This window comes from Trichechus manatus, unplaced genomic scaffold (genome assembly GCF_000243295.1).
Source record: "Trichechus manatus latirostris isolate Lorelei unplaced genomic scaffold, TriManLat1.0 scaffold00010, whole genome shotgun sequence".
In the NCBI taxonomy this organism is placed as follows: domain Eukaryota; kingdom Metazoa; phylum Chordata; class Mammalia; order Sirenia; family Trichechidae; genus Trichechus; species Trichechus manatus.
The window spans coordinates 8,189,613-8,206,393 of record NW_004443946.1 but is presented as its reverse complement, the minus strand read 5'-3'; the positions used below and the strand labels follow the sequence as shown (position 1 = coordinate 8,206,393).

General features: G+C 38.3%; 1 protein-coding gene across 1 annotated transcript in view; it reads right to left on the bottom strand.

Moving 5' to 3' along the window:
- The window catches only part of PELI2 (pellino E3 ubiquitin protein ligase family member 2), a 197,701-nt gene that overhangs the window by 5,678 nt on the left and 175,242 nt on the right, over positions 1–16,781 (bottom strand). The window contains exons 4-5 of the mRNA XM_004370889.2: positions 3,246–3,443; positions 815–1,003 (exon numbers count right to left, since the gene is read on the bottom strand). Of these exons, the coding sequence (XP_004370946.1) occupies positions 815–1,003; positions 3,246–3,443 (387 nt within the window). The remainder of the gene's footprint in view (positions 1–814; positions 1,004–3,245; positions 3,444–16,781) is intronic.

The following is a 16,781-nucleotide window of genomic DNA, read 5'->3' as shown; positions in this document are numbered from 1 at the left end:
GTCACATAACAATGTATGTATAAATTTTTGTATGGGAGACTAACTTGAAATGTAAACTTCATTTAAACTACAACAATAAAAAAAAAAGAAAAAGAAAAAAACTATGATTTTGGTGAAGAATATAAGGAATTCTATATTAACTTCTTACTGTGAACTCAAGGAGAAAAAAAAAGCTAACTTAATTAACTTTTAGTTCCAGAAAAGTCTTGTAATTAATTCTGTAAATTATAATTTCACTCATCAGTCTTGGACTGCTCAGGATTTTTCCAAATCATCAAAGTTTTACCCTAAAAGTAAGTGTATTCTTCCTAAAGAGAATTTAAATGGTATTTTGTGGTGGAGTATATAATAAAAGATTAGGCTTACAGTTGTGAATGGTAAAGGATAATTTAATTCCACTATGGGAAAAGCTTAATCATGAAAGCAAATAAGGCCATCTCCCTCTTACTTGTAGGTGCTTGGAGAACCTTCATTCTCCTTGGTCAACGGTACACAGCATTTGTGCCTGTATACACCATTTGCCATCAAGTCCACCCTGACTCATGGTGACCCCATGTGTGCCAGAGCACAACTGTGCTTCACAGGGTTTTCAGGGGCTGACTCTTCAGAAGTAGACTGCGAGGCCGTTCTTCTGAGGTGCCTCTGAATGGACTTGACCCTCCAACCTTTCAGATAGTGGCTGAGCATGTTAACCATCTGCACCACCCAGGGACTCCCCACCTGTGTAAGGGTTCCCAATTTCAGGAAGGAAAATGACAGTCCTCAAGTTGTAGTTTTGCAGTTCAGTACATTTTCCAGAGTGAAGTCAACTCACCAGCTTTCCCCTCTGCTGGGCTGACCTGGTTTCTCGCAAGGTGTACACATCTCCACAGACTGAGATCTCGCGCCAGACCCCAGGCTGGGACTCTTCAGTGAAGCCCCCTCTTGGATGCATCACCAGGACGCCATTGGTGGTGAGCCCATCCATGTGGCCGTCAGGGTTTTTCCACTTTGCTGCCTTTTCCTGGATAGCGTACCACAGGAGAGAAGAAGCATGCGAAGATTATGTTCAAAATGAAGGGATTCTAGAATCTCTTCAAAAGATTGGGTAGGGGCAGAGGAGAGGAAAGAGATGGCTTTTCATTTTCTATTTGAAGCTAGATAACCAGAAGGATAAAATATGCAATTATTCCAACAATATGAAAGAAGTGCTAAAATGGATGGATGATTTATTGCTTGATACACATTACATTTATCCTGGGAGCTTAAGAAATAGAACCCGATGCTTGGTTCTTGCCCTCAGAGATTCTTTTTAAAAAACTCCAGATGATTCCAGAAATCTACTTGGTGTACTTCAGTTCTATTTGTGTGTGTTTGCATCCTATCTAAAAATGCTTTACATGCACTAGTTATCTAGGAAGTATTCAGAAGAATGAAGAATCATTTTTTAAAAATTTTATCAAAGGTACAAACAGTGGCATCACTAGGGTTGGTGTCACCCAGTGCAGTAACTCGTGGTGTCACCCCCCCCCAACCATGGACCTCCTCCCATACCAGACCATACAGAATCTTTAGTAATGTTTTTTTTGTGCTAGTGTTGCTCGTAAATCATAATTCCCATATATCACACTCCGTCTTTTTCTTTAATTACTATGTCATTCTCGAAAAAGTTATTGATACAGGTTCACAAATACTAACTATCACAATATTGTAGTTAAAACACCAGAAAATTTGACAAAATCAATGACTATAAAAACGCCAGTAACAACGAAAACTAACAGCATGTGCTTGTAGCGCGTGCAGAGGAAACCATGTGATTTGGTAATAATCACAGCTCTGACCAGAGGGCACGAGAGGGTTCAAAAAGTAAATTGGCCTAGAGTTTTAGCCTTGTAGACATATTGGTACATGTAAGCTGGTCTTCCAAAAAATGTTGGTTGTTACAACTATAGGGATATTTTCATAAAAAATAATAAATTTCTGCTGAAATACTGCTCAAAAATTTTATAGACCATCATTTTGGTGTCATCCCCTCTGATGGTGTCAACTGGTGTGGTCCACATGCCCCTGGTGCCCTCCTAGTGATGCCACTGGATACAAAATTTCAAAAAATGTGAAGTCAACAAGTTGTTGCCATTATATTTTCGTACAAATCAATGCTTATACCCTCAAAGGTGGAAGGTACAAGCAACTTGATATAATCGCAAGGCAGACACTCTTGGTTGTCTGGACCACAGAGATCTCCCTCTTCTTCCATGGTGCTAGACCCCACGTCATTATTTACATGACTCAGGGGTAAACTAGTATAAGCCAACTATTATAATCCCAGCTCCCTTGGCAATAAGTGGGATAGGAATGGGCATTTGACGGTCAATGAGACACGGGTGAGGTCTCCTAAGAGGCTTCTGGGAAAGGTTTCTTTGCTTTAAAAAGAGAAGAGGAAAAAAACAGTGCCTCTGTCACCTCTTCTTCCAACGGAAGTTATCATGTTGCAGGAGATGTCTAGAACTGCAAGAGCTATCTTTCTCCCATAAGAAGACTTCGCCAGGGGAAGAAGCGGACGTGCCAAGAAAGTCAGAGTGCAAGAAAGTCAGAGAGAACCTGGGTTCTTAAACGTTGTAGAACCACTAGATTAACCAACCCTGGACTGGCTTTCCTTGGCACTTCTTGTTATGTGGGATAATACATTTTTATTATTGTTTAGGTCATTCTAAGTGTTTGTTATTTTTTCTTCTGTAAAAACATCCTATTCAATGCCAACTATATTAAAACTGGATATTCACTAAGACTTTTGGATTCAACTGCATGGAAATGCCATGAGGGCATTTTTTTTTTTTTTTAAATCTTTTTTGTTCCCTGTGCTATCATATCTACAGCACCTAGTATGGAACACAGCAAGACCTTAATAAAAAGTCACTGAATGAATAATATTTTCTTTTAAACCCTAAGTACCTAGATTTGGCCCTTTCCTTCCCTCCCCCAAATAAACCCTCTTAAGTCTATCATCAATATATAATGTAAATGTTAGTATCAATACATACTTTAAAAAGGTATTACTGTACATATTTAATATGGCAAATATAACAAACAATAAGTCATGAGTTGATTGTTTTCAGATTTTTAATAATGGCTTTTCAAACTGGTCACCTGAAAACTAAAATTTCAAACTCATCATGTAAAAGTAAATTTTTTGCCACAACTAAGTGTTATATAGCGCAATAATGGCTTTTTCCACTTGCGACAATATGATTATTAAGAGTACTTACTCCAAGAAATATGTTTTTGGAAGAGTCAAATCCTGCTGCGAATATCCGTGCTGTGTAAGGCTCACTCCTGTCGCAGACGATCCTGCAGGCGAACCTGGAAATGGTGCTTTGTGTGATCTGGGCCTCGTCATTGTTTTGACTGCCAGAAATGGTGTCTGTAACGACGAAGTCAATAGGGCTTTCTGTTGATCTGCCCACCTAAATAAATCAAATATACTCATGATTCACCTAAAAATTACCATGTTGCTATATTTTTTTCACATGGAATGGGTGTTCAGGATCTCTTTAACATTCATTAGCTCTGCCTGGAGGGTCAGAATTTAATGAACCATTTTTAGTTACATTTCTCCTTTCCTCTTTCACTAAGGAAGATATGTTAACCAACCATCAGGTTTTAAATATTAAGGCAAAGCTCAATCTTCTGTTCTGGGGGAAAACATTAGATCTTCCCCTAAACACGAGATTTTCTCTCCTGGATCAGGTAGAAATATGACTTGAACAGCAAATAATTTTTTTTCTTCTTCTATTTCTGGAAATAATTGAGAAAAATTTTTGAAGAAGCCAACAAAGGAATCCCCCTACCCTCTTGCCCACCTCCAGGGAAAGGTTTTCTCCACAAAGTAAATCCCACATTGACTGGGCACTGAATGAGAACAGCCCTAACCCTGACAAAAGGATAAAATGTCTATTGCCACTACTCAGTGTAAACAAGAATGACGTAAAGGGCTATACAAAGTTTGGGATGCTGTCAAAAGATTTTAAAACCGAGTCTTGGCATTTTAATTCTGAATGTTTTAAAAACTCTCTTGTGAAAGTCTAAAAAAGTTGTCAATAATATTTTATTTGCTTACTTTCCTTGGTAAGTTTAGATGCTGCCAAAAAGAATATATTTTATTAGGGAAATTTTAGAATTCTAACAAAGCTTTTCAAATTCAATAAATCTAAGTAAGACAGGTACTGCTCTCTCCTGTGTACTGGGAAGAAATAAATATTTGTTTACGAATTAGGAAATACTCAAGATGTAATATTTAAAACGTTTATATAATTATGCTCTATGAATCTGTAACCATAAAAAAATGGTAAATGTTATATGTGCCACAGAGACTTCTTAAATTAAGATCATTTATATGTAAATGAACCATTTCTCACTAAACGTGACATTAATGTTCTCTCCTAGAATAGTGACTTTGATTCCAGAACCGCCAACGGAAGGAACACATACAGAGCCCTCAGATGTGTACACATCAGGCCCCTAAAAAGCCAATTTCTCATATATCTTTATTCTGATCTCAAAATTTTATCTAAGATGCAAGCAATATAATACATTTTTTTTAATCCCAATGAATAAAAATGAAAAAAAAAATCTTGTATCATTTAACTCTGCTTGCTTCCTGGAACAATATTATTAAATTTCTTTTGTAAATCTCACAGATACATTCTCATGCATAGACTCTATAAAACCAACAGACATCCATTTTCTCTTGTTTTTTACAACCCTTAATTTCTTGTCCTAATGAAATGTGCCTGGAATAAGCTAAACCGCTGGGTTCACTGAAACTCATCAACTTGAACGGACAGATGCATATTGCCTAAATATATGTATTTCAGGTTTAGAAAACATACAACTTGTTAAAAAAATGCAACATAAAACCTAAATCAGAGATACTATAAAATCATATCATACAATTCATCTTCCTAAAGTTATACAATCTCCCCTCCACTGGATTCATTAAAAGGCTGGGTATGTAGCTCCTCAGAAGCTCTACTGAGTCAGACTGCTCTAATTTTCTTTAGAGAGATTCAGATTAGAAGAGACATATAATTTTTTATAATTTTCTATTTTTTTTAAATTAGAAAAGTAACAAATGCTTACTGTAAAATATTTAACAAATACAGAAAAATATGAAGAAAAAATAAAGGGTACTCCAAACCTAGGAACAAACTCATCCTGAATCTTTATTCCAATGAAGCTTAGGAGTGAAATGTGAACAGTTCTAAAATGGCCTCCTCACTCCACAAAACCTAAAGCCCCCACAATGACCCAGCCTCTGTTCTAATTTTTATCAACCTTCATGGAGGAGGGAAAAGACCTGTAAATCTCTACTGCAGGCTCAAAGCGAAAGCCACCCTTTACTAGACTGTCACATAACTGCTCCTTCTTGTCTACAGAGATTACTCTCTTCCAGAAAGGCCACATTCTGAGTTCATCCCAATATGGTAATGACTTGATGAATTAATTGAAATTGTAAAAAATGAAATTTTATTCCAAATAGAATATTCTGCTCCTGCTGTTAGGCGCTATCGAGTCTGTTCCAACTCATAGCGACCCTAAGTACAGCAGAATGAAACACTGCCCTGCCTGGTCCTGCGCCATCCTTACAATTGTTGCTATGCTTGAACTCATTGTTGTAGCCACTGTGTCAATCCATCTCGTTGAGGGTCTTCCTCTCTTTCGCAGACCCTCTACTTTACCAAGTATGATGTCCTTCTCCAGGGACTGGTCCCTCCTGATAACAAGTCCAAAGTATATAAGACAAAGTCTTGCCATTCTTGCTTCTAAGGAACATTCTGACTGTACTTCTTCCAAAACAGATTTGTTTGTTCTTTTGGTAGTTCATGGTATGTTAACATTCTTCACCAACACCGTAACTCAAATGCATCAATTCTCTGGTCTTCCTTATTCATTGTCTAGCTTTTGCATGCATATGAGGCAACTGAAAATACTGTGGTTTGGGTCAGGCACACCTTAGTCCTCAAGGTGACATCTTTGCTTTCCAACACTTTAAAGAGGTCTTTTGCAGCAGATTTGCCCAGTGCAATACTTGGTTTGATTTCTTGACTGCTGCTTCCGTGGGCATTGATTGTGGATCCAAGTAAAATGAAGCCCTTGACAACTTCAGTCTTTTCTCAGTTTATCATGATGTTGTTTACTGGTCCAGTTGTGAGGATTTTTGTTTTCTTTATATTAATGTACAGTCAATACTGAAGGCTGTACTCTTTGATTTTCATCAGTAACTGCTTCAAGTCCTCTTCACTTTCAGCAAGCAAGGCTGTGTCATCTGCATATTGCAGGTTGTTAATGAGTCTTCCTTCAATCCTGATGCCACATTCTTTTTCATATAGTCCAGCTTCTCTGATTATTTGCTCAGCATACAGATCGAATAAGTATGGTGAAAGGATACAACCCTGACACACACCTTTCCTGATTTTAAACCACGCAGTATATCCCCTTGTTCTGTTAGAACGACTGCCCCTTGATCTATGTACAGGTTCCTCATGAGCACGATTTAGTGTTCTGGAATTTTCATTCTTCGTAATGTTATCTATAATTTGTTATGATCCACACAGTCGAATGCCTTTGCACAGTCATCAATTATTTCAATTCATGATTCTTATCTGACTGGTCTTATAAGATTTGTTTATCAATTCACTTCCACTTAAATCTAACCTGTAGAGTGTTCGTATAATTTTATAAATTAGGGCAAAAGTCTCATGATGCTTTTGCCAGGAGAAAAATAATAAGCACTCTCCTACTGAAAAATCATTCAATGTGGAAAAATTGGAGCTTGTCCTTTGCTTTGACTACTGGATCAACTATACACTATTATTTTAAAGACACAAGCCAAGATGTTTCTGAATTTCATCTGATATTTGTACACTGCTGATACTCACATAGTAGCCACAGGGGGAACTTTACCCCCTACTACTGTCACTCACCTATACAGTAAATATCATTCAGCACTTTCAATTTTATATATAGTTAGTTTTATATATAGGTATTATGACATACTCGAGTTGGGGCAAACTGCGCTTACGATGATCTTTTTTTTTTTCCTGTACATCTTATCGTCAGTAGTATGTACTACATACAATGTTGTAGCATGTGATTTGCTGATGTTATCATTCTCGTGCCAACTCCCAAAGACAAATAAAGATTGGATTTATAAGGATATCGATAATAAAAGGCAATAATTATGAAAACTTAAAAAAAAAAAAGAAGTATCCGACTTACGTCAGAACTGACTTATGACAGAGTTGCTGGAATGGAACCTCCTCCTAAGTTGGGGACTACCTGTCTATAACAAAAGTTTGGGTTTGCCTATATGTCGGTAGAAGCCAGTACAGGTAAGATGATACTGAAGTACCTGGAAGGGCTTCCTTACCTTTCCCCCACCAATCCTAGCAATCTCCCTGCATCTGAAACCTTATTTTCTGACCTCCCTCCTATGATATGAAGTACTGCTGCTCCTATTCAAGTTCAACCTCTTCACTGATGCTTGGGATTCCAACATTCTCCCCTTTCCAAGGATTTTGCTCCTCATATTGTTTCCTCTCTCCCAAATCATCAGTTTCTCCCTCTGTACTGGATCACGCCAGCAGTATTCAGCATACTCTGGAGCATGCTTCTCAAAAACTCTCTGTGGTAAAGAACCATTAAAAAAAATCAATCTGTTGCTGACTACTTTTAAAAAATACAATAAAAATGAGTACTAGAAAAATGAGCATGTGCTTGGATGTTCAGGCAATGCCAAACTGCTGTAAGAGTTTCCAAATGTCTCCTTCTCAGTTTCTGTACTCATCTGATTTTATACTGGTAACAAACATTTCTCTGGCCTGAGGACCACAGTTTGAACACCACTGTACTAGACTAGTTTCCCATCTTTAAAAAAAATTTTTTTTCTTTGCCTGCAAGCAACCCCCAACTACAGCCCAATTTTACCGATTCACTTAACAGTGATACCTCTTCAAAAACCTGTCACTAGTCACGACTTCCATTTCCTCACCTCTCCCCTCAACTTCTCTCCTCAGCCCACTCCAATTGAGCTTCCCTCTCCATGAATACAGTGAAACTTTGCTAAGGTCACAAAAATCAAAATATTGCTAAATCCAGGGCTTATATTCAGTCAGCATACTCTGAACATCTGCACCTAGTATAAAATAATGAAACACTTCCAGGCTAGCTGGTAAACAGCTCCCCTTCCTTCTCTTTCTGTTCCTTCCCTAGGAAATTCCAACAATTCCCATTTATTAGCCAATGACTCCTAGGTTTACCCTGACAAGTCCCGATCTCTCCTCTGAACTTTAGACTAGTACACTCAATCTCCACTTGAGCATCTCAAATGTAACAAGTCCAGAACAGAATTTGGATCCCCCTTCAGCCCTCAGACTTCCCTATGTCAATGATTAGTACCCAATTTGCTCTTTTTAAAAAACCAAAACCCCCAAATCATTCTTGATTCTCCACTTTCCTCCATACCTACATTTAACCCTCTGTAAATCCTGTCAACTCTACCTTCAAAACACATCTTTGATTCCTCTACTTTTCCCCACCTTAGTTCCAGTGGCCATCATCTCTTACTTCATTCTATTACATTCACCTTCAAACTGGTCTCCTCACTTTCATACCTGCGTCTTAGAATCTTCTCCATACAGTAGCTGCAGTTATCTTTTAAAAATATAAATCAGATTATACCTCTCCCCTGCTTAAAATCCTCCAACTGCTAGAATAAAACCCATACTCTTTACCTGGTCTAAAGACCCTACCCTACACATCTGTCAATTTGTCGTACCGTGGTGGCCTGCATGTTGCTGTGATACTGGAAGCTATGCCACCGGTATTCAAATTCTAGTAGGGTCACCCACAGTGGACAGGCTTCAGCTGAGCTTCCAGACTAACACAGACTAGGAAGAAGGACCTGGTAGTCTACTTCTGAAAAGAATTAGCCAGTGAAAATCTTATGAATAGCAGTAGAACATTGTCTGATACAGTGCTAGAAGATGAGCCCCTCAAGTTGTAAGGTACTCAAAATATGACTGAGGAAGAGCTGCCTCCTCAAAGTAGAGCCGACCTTAATGACGTGGATGGAGTCAAGCTTTTAGGACATTCATTTGCTGATGTGGCATGACTCAAAATGAGAAGAAAGAGCTGCAAACATCCACTAATAACAGGAACATGGAATGTATGAAGTATAAATCCAGGAACATTAGAAATCACCAAAAATGAAATGGAACGCATAAACATTGATATCCTAGGCATTAGTGAGCTGAAATGGACTGGTATTGGCAATTTTGAATCTGACAATCATATTGTCTACTACGCAGGGAATGACAAATTGAAAAGGAATGGCATTGCATTCATCATTAAAAGGAACATTTCAAGGTCTATCCTGATGTACAACGCTGTCAGTGATAGGATAATATCCATACACCTACAAGGAAGACCAGTTAATGAGACTATTATTCAAATTTACGCACCAACCACTAACATCAAAGATGAGGAAAGTGAAGATTTTCACCAACTTCTGCAGCCTGAAATTGATCGAACATGCAATCAAGATGCATTGGTAATTACTGGTGATTGAAATGCTAAAGTTGGAAACAAAGAAGAAGGAACAGTAGTTGGAAAACATGGCCTTGGTGAAAGAAGGGACAGCAGAGACTGCATGACAGAATTCTGCAAGACCAATGACTTCTTCATTGCAAATACTGTTTCACCAACATAAATAGCGACTATACATGTGGACCTCACCAGATGGAATATACAGGACTCAAACTGACTACATCTGTGGAAAGAGATGATGGAAAAGCTCAATATGATCAGGCATAAGAAGGCCATGGGCCGACTGTGGAACAGACCATCAACTGTTCATAGCAAGTTTAAGGTGAAGCTGAAGAAAATTAGAACAAGTCCACGAGAGCCATAAAGTATGACCTTGAGTATATTCCATCTGCGTTTAGATATCATCTCAAGAATAGACTTGACTCATTAAACACTAATGACTGAAGACCAGATGAGTTGTGGAAGGACATCAAGGACATCATACATGATGAAAGCAGGAAGTCATTAAAAAGACAGGAAAGAAAGAAAAGATAAAAATGGATGTCAGAAGATACTCTGAAAGTTGCTCCTGAATTTAGAGTAGCTAAAGCAAAAGGAAGAAATGATGAAGTAAAAGAGCTAAACAGAAGATTCTGAAGGGTGGCTCGAGAAGACAAAGTGAACTATTATGATGAAAGATGCAAAGACCTAGAGTTAGAAAACCAAAAGGGAAGAACACGCTTGGCATTTCTTAAGCTGAAAGAACTGACGAGAAAATTCAAACTTTGAGTTGCAATACTGAAGGATTCTACGGGGAAAATATTAAATGATGCAGGAAGCATCAAAAGAAGATGGAAGGAATACACAGAGTCACTGTACCAAAAAGAACTGGTTGACTTTCAACCATTTCAGGAGGTAGGATATGATCAAGAAACAATGGTACTGAAGGAAGAAGTACAAGCTGCCCTGAAGGCACTGGTGAAAAACAAGGCTCCAGGAACTGACCGAAAACCAACTGAGATGTTTCAACAAACAAATGCAGTGCTGGAAGTGCTCACTCGTCTATGTTAAGAAATTTGGAAGGCAGTTACCTGGCCAACCGACTGGAAGAGATCCATATTTGTGCCCATTCCAAAGAAAGGTCATCCAACAGAATGCAGAAATTATCAAACAATATCATTAATATCACACACAAGTAAAGTTTTGCTGAAGATCATTCAAAAACGCTTGCAGCAGTACATCGACAGAGAACTTCCAGAAATTCAGTCTGGATTCAGAACAGGACTTGGAACAAGGGATATCATTGCTGATGTCAGATGGATCTTGGCTGAAAGCAGAGAATACCAGAAAGATGTTTGCCTGTGTTTTATTGAATATGCAAAGGCTCTTGACTGTGTGGATCATAACAAATTATGGATAACATTGGGAAGAATGAGAATTCCAGAACACTTAATTGTGCTCACGCGCAACCCATACACAGACCAAGAGGCAGCTGTTCGAAGAGAACAAGGGGACACTGTATAGCTTAAAATCAGGAAAGGTGTGCATCAGGGCTGTATCCTTTCACCATACTTATTCAATCTGTGTGTTGAGTAAATAATCAGAGAAGCCAGATTATATAAAGAAGAATGTGACATCAGGATTGGAGGAAGACTCATTAACCACCTGCTATATGCAAATGACACAACCTCGCTTGCTGAAAGCGAAGAGGACTTGAAGCACTTATTGATGAACATCAAAGACTACAGCCTTCAGTACGGATTACACCTCAACATAAAGAAATCAAAAATTCTCATAACTGTTGCCATCGAGTCAATTTCGACTCATAGCTACCCTACTGGACAGAGCAGAACTGCCCCACAGGGTTTCCAAGGAGCCTGGACGAATAAGCTACATCATGATAAACGGAGAAAAGATTGAAGTTGTCAAGAATTTCATTTTACTTGGACCCGCAATCAATGCCCATGAAAGCAACAGTAAAAAAAATCAAACGATGCATTGCACTGGGCAAATCTGTTGCAAAAGACCTCTTTAAAGTGCTGAAAAGCAAAGGTGTCACTTTAAGGACTAAGGTGCTCCTGAACCAAGCCATAATACCTTCAGTCACCTCATATGCATGCGAAAGCTAGACAATCAATAAAGAAGATCAAAAAAGAATTGATGCCTTTGAATAATGCTGGTTGGAGAAGAATACTGAATATACCATGGACTGCCAAAAGAATGAACAAATCTGTTTTGGAAAAAGTACAGTCAGAATGCTCCTTAGAAGCAAGGACAGCCAAGACTTCATCTCACCTACTCTGGACATGTTATCAGGAGGGACCAGTCCCTGGAAAAGGACATCATGCTTGGTAAAGTAAAGGGTCAGTGAAAAAGAGGAAGACCCTCAACAAGATAGGCTGACACAGCGGCTGCAATGATGGGCTCCAGCATAACAACGATTGTGAGGAAGAGGCAGGACCAGGCAGTGTTTTGTTCTGTTGTACACAGGGTCGCTATGAGTCAGAACTGACTGGAAGGCACCTAACACCACCACCACCAACAAAGACCCTACATTCCCTGGCCTCTGCTTACCTCTCTCAGCTCAGCTCACTTCACTCCCCTCACTTTCCTCTCTCTCTCTCCCTACCTTAGGTCCCCTGCATTTGCTGTTTCCTCTGCCTGAACTGCTTATTTGTGGTCTGTCTGCCTCCTCTAGAATGTAGGCACTAGCAGAAGAGAATCTTAGCTGTCTATCTCTGTCGAGTAGAAGAGTATCTAGCACATGGTAGGTGCTCAAGAAATACCTGTTAACGAATGAGGGGCTATAACAGCAAGCTTGGACCCTGAAACATTATGATATATATAGATATGATATATATATATATAAATAAAGATAAAGGCATTGCAGTACCCAGGTTCAGTCTATTAAACTGAGAAATCTGAGGGGAAAAAAGACCACTTAACACTGGCTTCAGAACCTATTCAGTCTCCCAGTCTCTATGGTCAGAAGATATTTGGCATCGCACTTCATGTTAGGGACTTTCTAAGACACTTCATCACTTCCTTTGATTCCCTTCATTAACTACTGCTTCTTATGTTTCACTTCTCAACAGTTAGGCTCTACTGGCTTTCCTTTATTTACCCCTACTCCAGAAAATAATTATTAAGATCTTATTTAATTATGTTAACTCAGAATTTCTCATAATACATCCCTTAAATTCAGATCTAACTTTAATTTTTTTTCTCAGCAATAGTTCCAAGCTCTGAGCCTACTATCTGATTCCATTTTGGACAATGCAGCAAGAGCAGCTTTTAAATGCTCAATTAACTTAGAAATCATTTTAATGGGTAATGGCTGAAATGAATGCCCCTCAACACCGAGGTCCATAATTGGGAAATGTGAATGCTAGTGAAGAACTGATGCATTTGAATTGTGGTGCTGGTGAAGAATACTGAATATATCATGGACTGCCAGAAGAATGAACAATTCTGTCTTGGAAGAAGTATAGCCAGAATGCTCCTTAGAAGTGAGGATGACGAAACTTCGTCTCATACACTTTGGACATGTTATCAGGAGGGACCAGTCCCTGGAGAAGGACATCATGCTTGGTAAAGCAGAGGGTTAGCGAAAAACAGCAAGACCCTCAATGAGATGACTGACACTGTGGGCTCAAATACAGCAACAATTGTGAGGATGGCACAAGACCAGGCAGTGTTTCGTTCTGTTATACATGAGGTCGCTATGAATCGGAACCAACTCGATGGCACCTAACAACAGTGCTTCTGGCTCAGTGATTTTTGTCAGTGGTAGGTTTTAGACAGACAAACTTACTAGAAGGAGGACAAATTAAAGCAAGCTTGGCTCTTCAAGGCCTTCTATGAGTTGCCTAATTTTACTCTGCTTAAAGTGTAAACAAATCCTCCAATATGTCCAGTTAGTCTGTGTCTTAGTTATCTAGTGCTCCTATAACAGAAATATCACAAGTGGATGGCTTTAACAAACAGAAATTTATTCTCTCACAGTTTAGGAGGCTGTTGTTGTTGTTGTTGTTAGGTGCTGTCAAGCTGGTTCCGACTCATAGCAACCCTATGCACCACAGAACGAAACACTGCCTGGTCCTGCGCCATGCTCACAATTTGTTATGCTTGAGCTCACTGTTGCAGCCACTGTGTCAAGCCATCTCGTTGAGGGTCTTCCTCTTTTTCACTGACCCTCTACTTTACCAAGGATGATGTCCTTCTCCAGGGACTGTTCCCTCCTGACAACATGTCCAAAGTACGTAAGACATAGCCTCGCCATCGTTCCTTCTAAGGAGGCTAGAAGTCCGAATTCAGGGTACCAGCTCCAGGGGAAGGCTTTCTCTCTGTCGGGTGTGGGGGAAGGTCCTTGTCATCAATCTTCCCCAGTCGAGGAGCTTCGCTGCGCAGGAACCCGAGGTCCAAAGGATGAGCTATTCTCCTGGCTTTTGTTTCTTGGTTGTATGAGGTCCCCGTCTCTCTGCTCACGTCTCCCTTTTATCTCTCAAAAGAGATTGGTTTAAGACACAACCTAATCTTGTAGACTGAGTCCTGCCTCATTAACAAAACTGCCTCTAATCCTGCCTCATTAACATCATAGAGGTAGGATTTACAAAATAAAGGAAAATCACATCAGATGACAAAATGGGAGACAATCACACAATACTGGAATCATGGCCTAGCCAAGTTAACACATATTTTTGGGGGACACAGTTCAATCCATGACAATCTGTGAATGGATTATTTCAATAAAAACACTGTCTTGTTCTCTTAATAAATGTATGTATTTTTGTTTGAATTATGATGCTTTCTTTAAAGAGACTGAGTTGGTACTATGTAGGGAATTAAGAACTCTGGAGACTTGAATCTTAGTTCTGCCACAAATGTCTTCTCTGGTCTAGCTGAAGTTATTTTTCCTTCCAAAGAACCAGATTTGTCAGCTATGAAATTAAGAGATTGTTGTAGATTAGCAGTTCTCAGAGTGTGGTTCATGAGCCTGAGGGTCCCTGAGACCTGTCAGAGGAATGGGTCCACAAGCCCCAAACTGCTTTCATACTAACACGAAGATGCCATTTGCCTCTTCCACCGTGTTGGCCTTTCAATGACAGTGCTAAAGCAACGGTGGTTAAAAATGCTGGCGCTCAGGCACAAATCAAAGCAGTCACACCAAACTGTACTTAGTAGCCACTGTGTTCTTCATCTTGATGCACTTGCAGGGAGAAAAATAATGCCAATTTCACTAAAGAATGTTCTTGATGAAGCAGTATAATGTACTAATTTTATTAAATCTTGATTCTTTTTATCTGTGTGATGAAATGGGAAGTATGTATAACATAATTAGAAGATAATCACAGGAAGCTGAAAAACAATCAAACGAAACTTAATTTGTTCTGCATTTGCAGAGACGAGAAGGAAGAAAGTGAACAATTTGAGTAGAAAGCAATTGTACAATAGTGAAGAATACACTATGTCGCTAAAGAATACTACATGAGACTTTGAAAAATTACTAAGAAACAATATTTTCCTTAAAGGAATTTAATGCCTCCCATGTCAATAGTTCTTGATTTACTTACATGTGCTATCACAGTAACTTACTGACTTTAAGTGATAAAAATGAATCACTGACAATTGTAAAATATTCCTGATTCACTTTGTTAGTAATAAGAATCCACTCTGGCTATCTGTGTAATGTAGTAAAAAAAGCTTATGAACTGAAAATGCTTAATTTTGGAAAGTATTAAAAAGACAAGAAATCCTTATGAAGTCCCATAAAAATATCAACAGGCAAGTTTATACATATATTTATTCAGGAAGAGATTTTCTTTAGCAGAATAAGAAGAAAAGACATTTAGAAAATTATATAATGGAATGGCATGGAGAGTAAAACCACTGTTAATATTTTGTCCAACTATAATAAATCCTACTTTTGAGTTCAAACTGTCACTTAAATATCTATATCTATATAGGATTCTTTAGTTTTTTTTTTAAATAGCTAACATATCCATATGATTCAAGAAATCAACAAGTGTAAAAAAGAGTATAGTGAAAAATCTCCCTATCACCTGTCCAATCCCCCCTCCCATAGAAGCAACTGCTTTATTAATGTCTTGTTTATCCTTTTGGAGATTTGAACGCATATAAGCATTATTTAAATCATTAAAAAATATTAATGCTTATGAATATAACATTTAATAGTATTCAACATATTTGACATTAATTTATTAATACTTAACATTAATTGATCTTACTTGAATATAATACTATAGTTAGTGTGACTCAAAATATTTAATATTATTAAAATTTAATTCATTTAATATGTTTGGAGCTCTTTCATATCAGTACATAGAGCTTTTCCTCATTCTGTTTTATAGCCTTGGAGGGCTCCACTATATGTACCTGAATTTACTGAACTCATTTCTCAGTGAAGGACATTTAGGTTGTTGCCAAATCTTTTGCTATTAAGCAATGCTTTGAGGAGTAACTTTGTACAAATGCTAATTCTGCCTGTATAGAAGGTTAAAGAGCTGAGTCAAAGAATGTAAGCACTGTGTGTTTTTTGTAAGTATTTTCCAATTACCACTAAATAGACATTGGACCAATCTGTATTCCCAACACTGATGTAGGAGAGTATCTGTTTCCCTCATGTTTGACAAAAACTTTCCGATTTCTGCCAATCTGATAAGTGAAAAATGGTATCTCCGCGTGCTTTTAATTCACATTTCTCTTTTTATAAGTGAGATTTCTCATTTTAAAGAGCAATGTGTATTTATTTCTGTTTTGATGAAGTGTCTGTCATGGTCTTTGTCCATTTGACTATTTCATTGTTGGTCTTTTTCTTAGTAATTTCTAAGGTTGACTTACATAACTGGGACATTAGTTCTTTGTGGTAACAACTATACATATTTCTGCCTTTTTGTTATTTACCTTCTGTTTTTGCTTTATTATATTTGGCAGTGCAGAAATTTAACTATCTGAAAAACTAAATTTATCCATAATTTCTTTTATGGTTTATAGGTTTTGTCTCATAGTTAAAAAAAAGTTCTTCTTGGTGCCCTGCTACCACCAATGACTGCTCTGACCAGGATCACAACAGAGGGTTCTGGACAGAGCTAGAGAAGGATGTAGAACATAATTCTAACTCACAGAAAAAAGACCAGATTTACTGGCCTAAAGGAGACTGGAGAAACCCTGAGAGTATGGCCCCCAGACACCCTTTT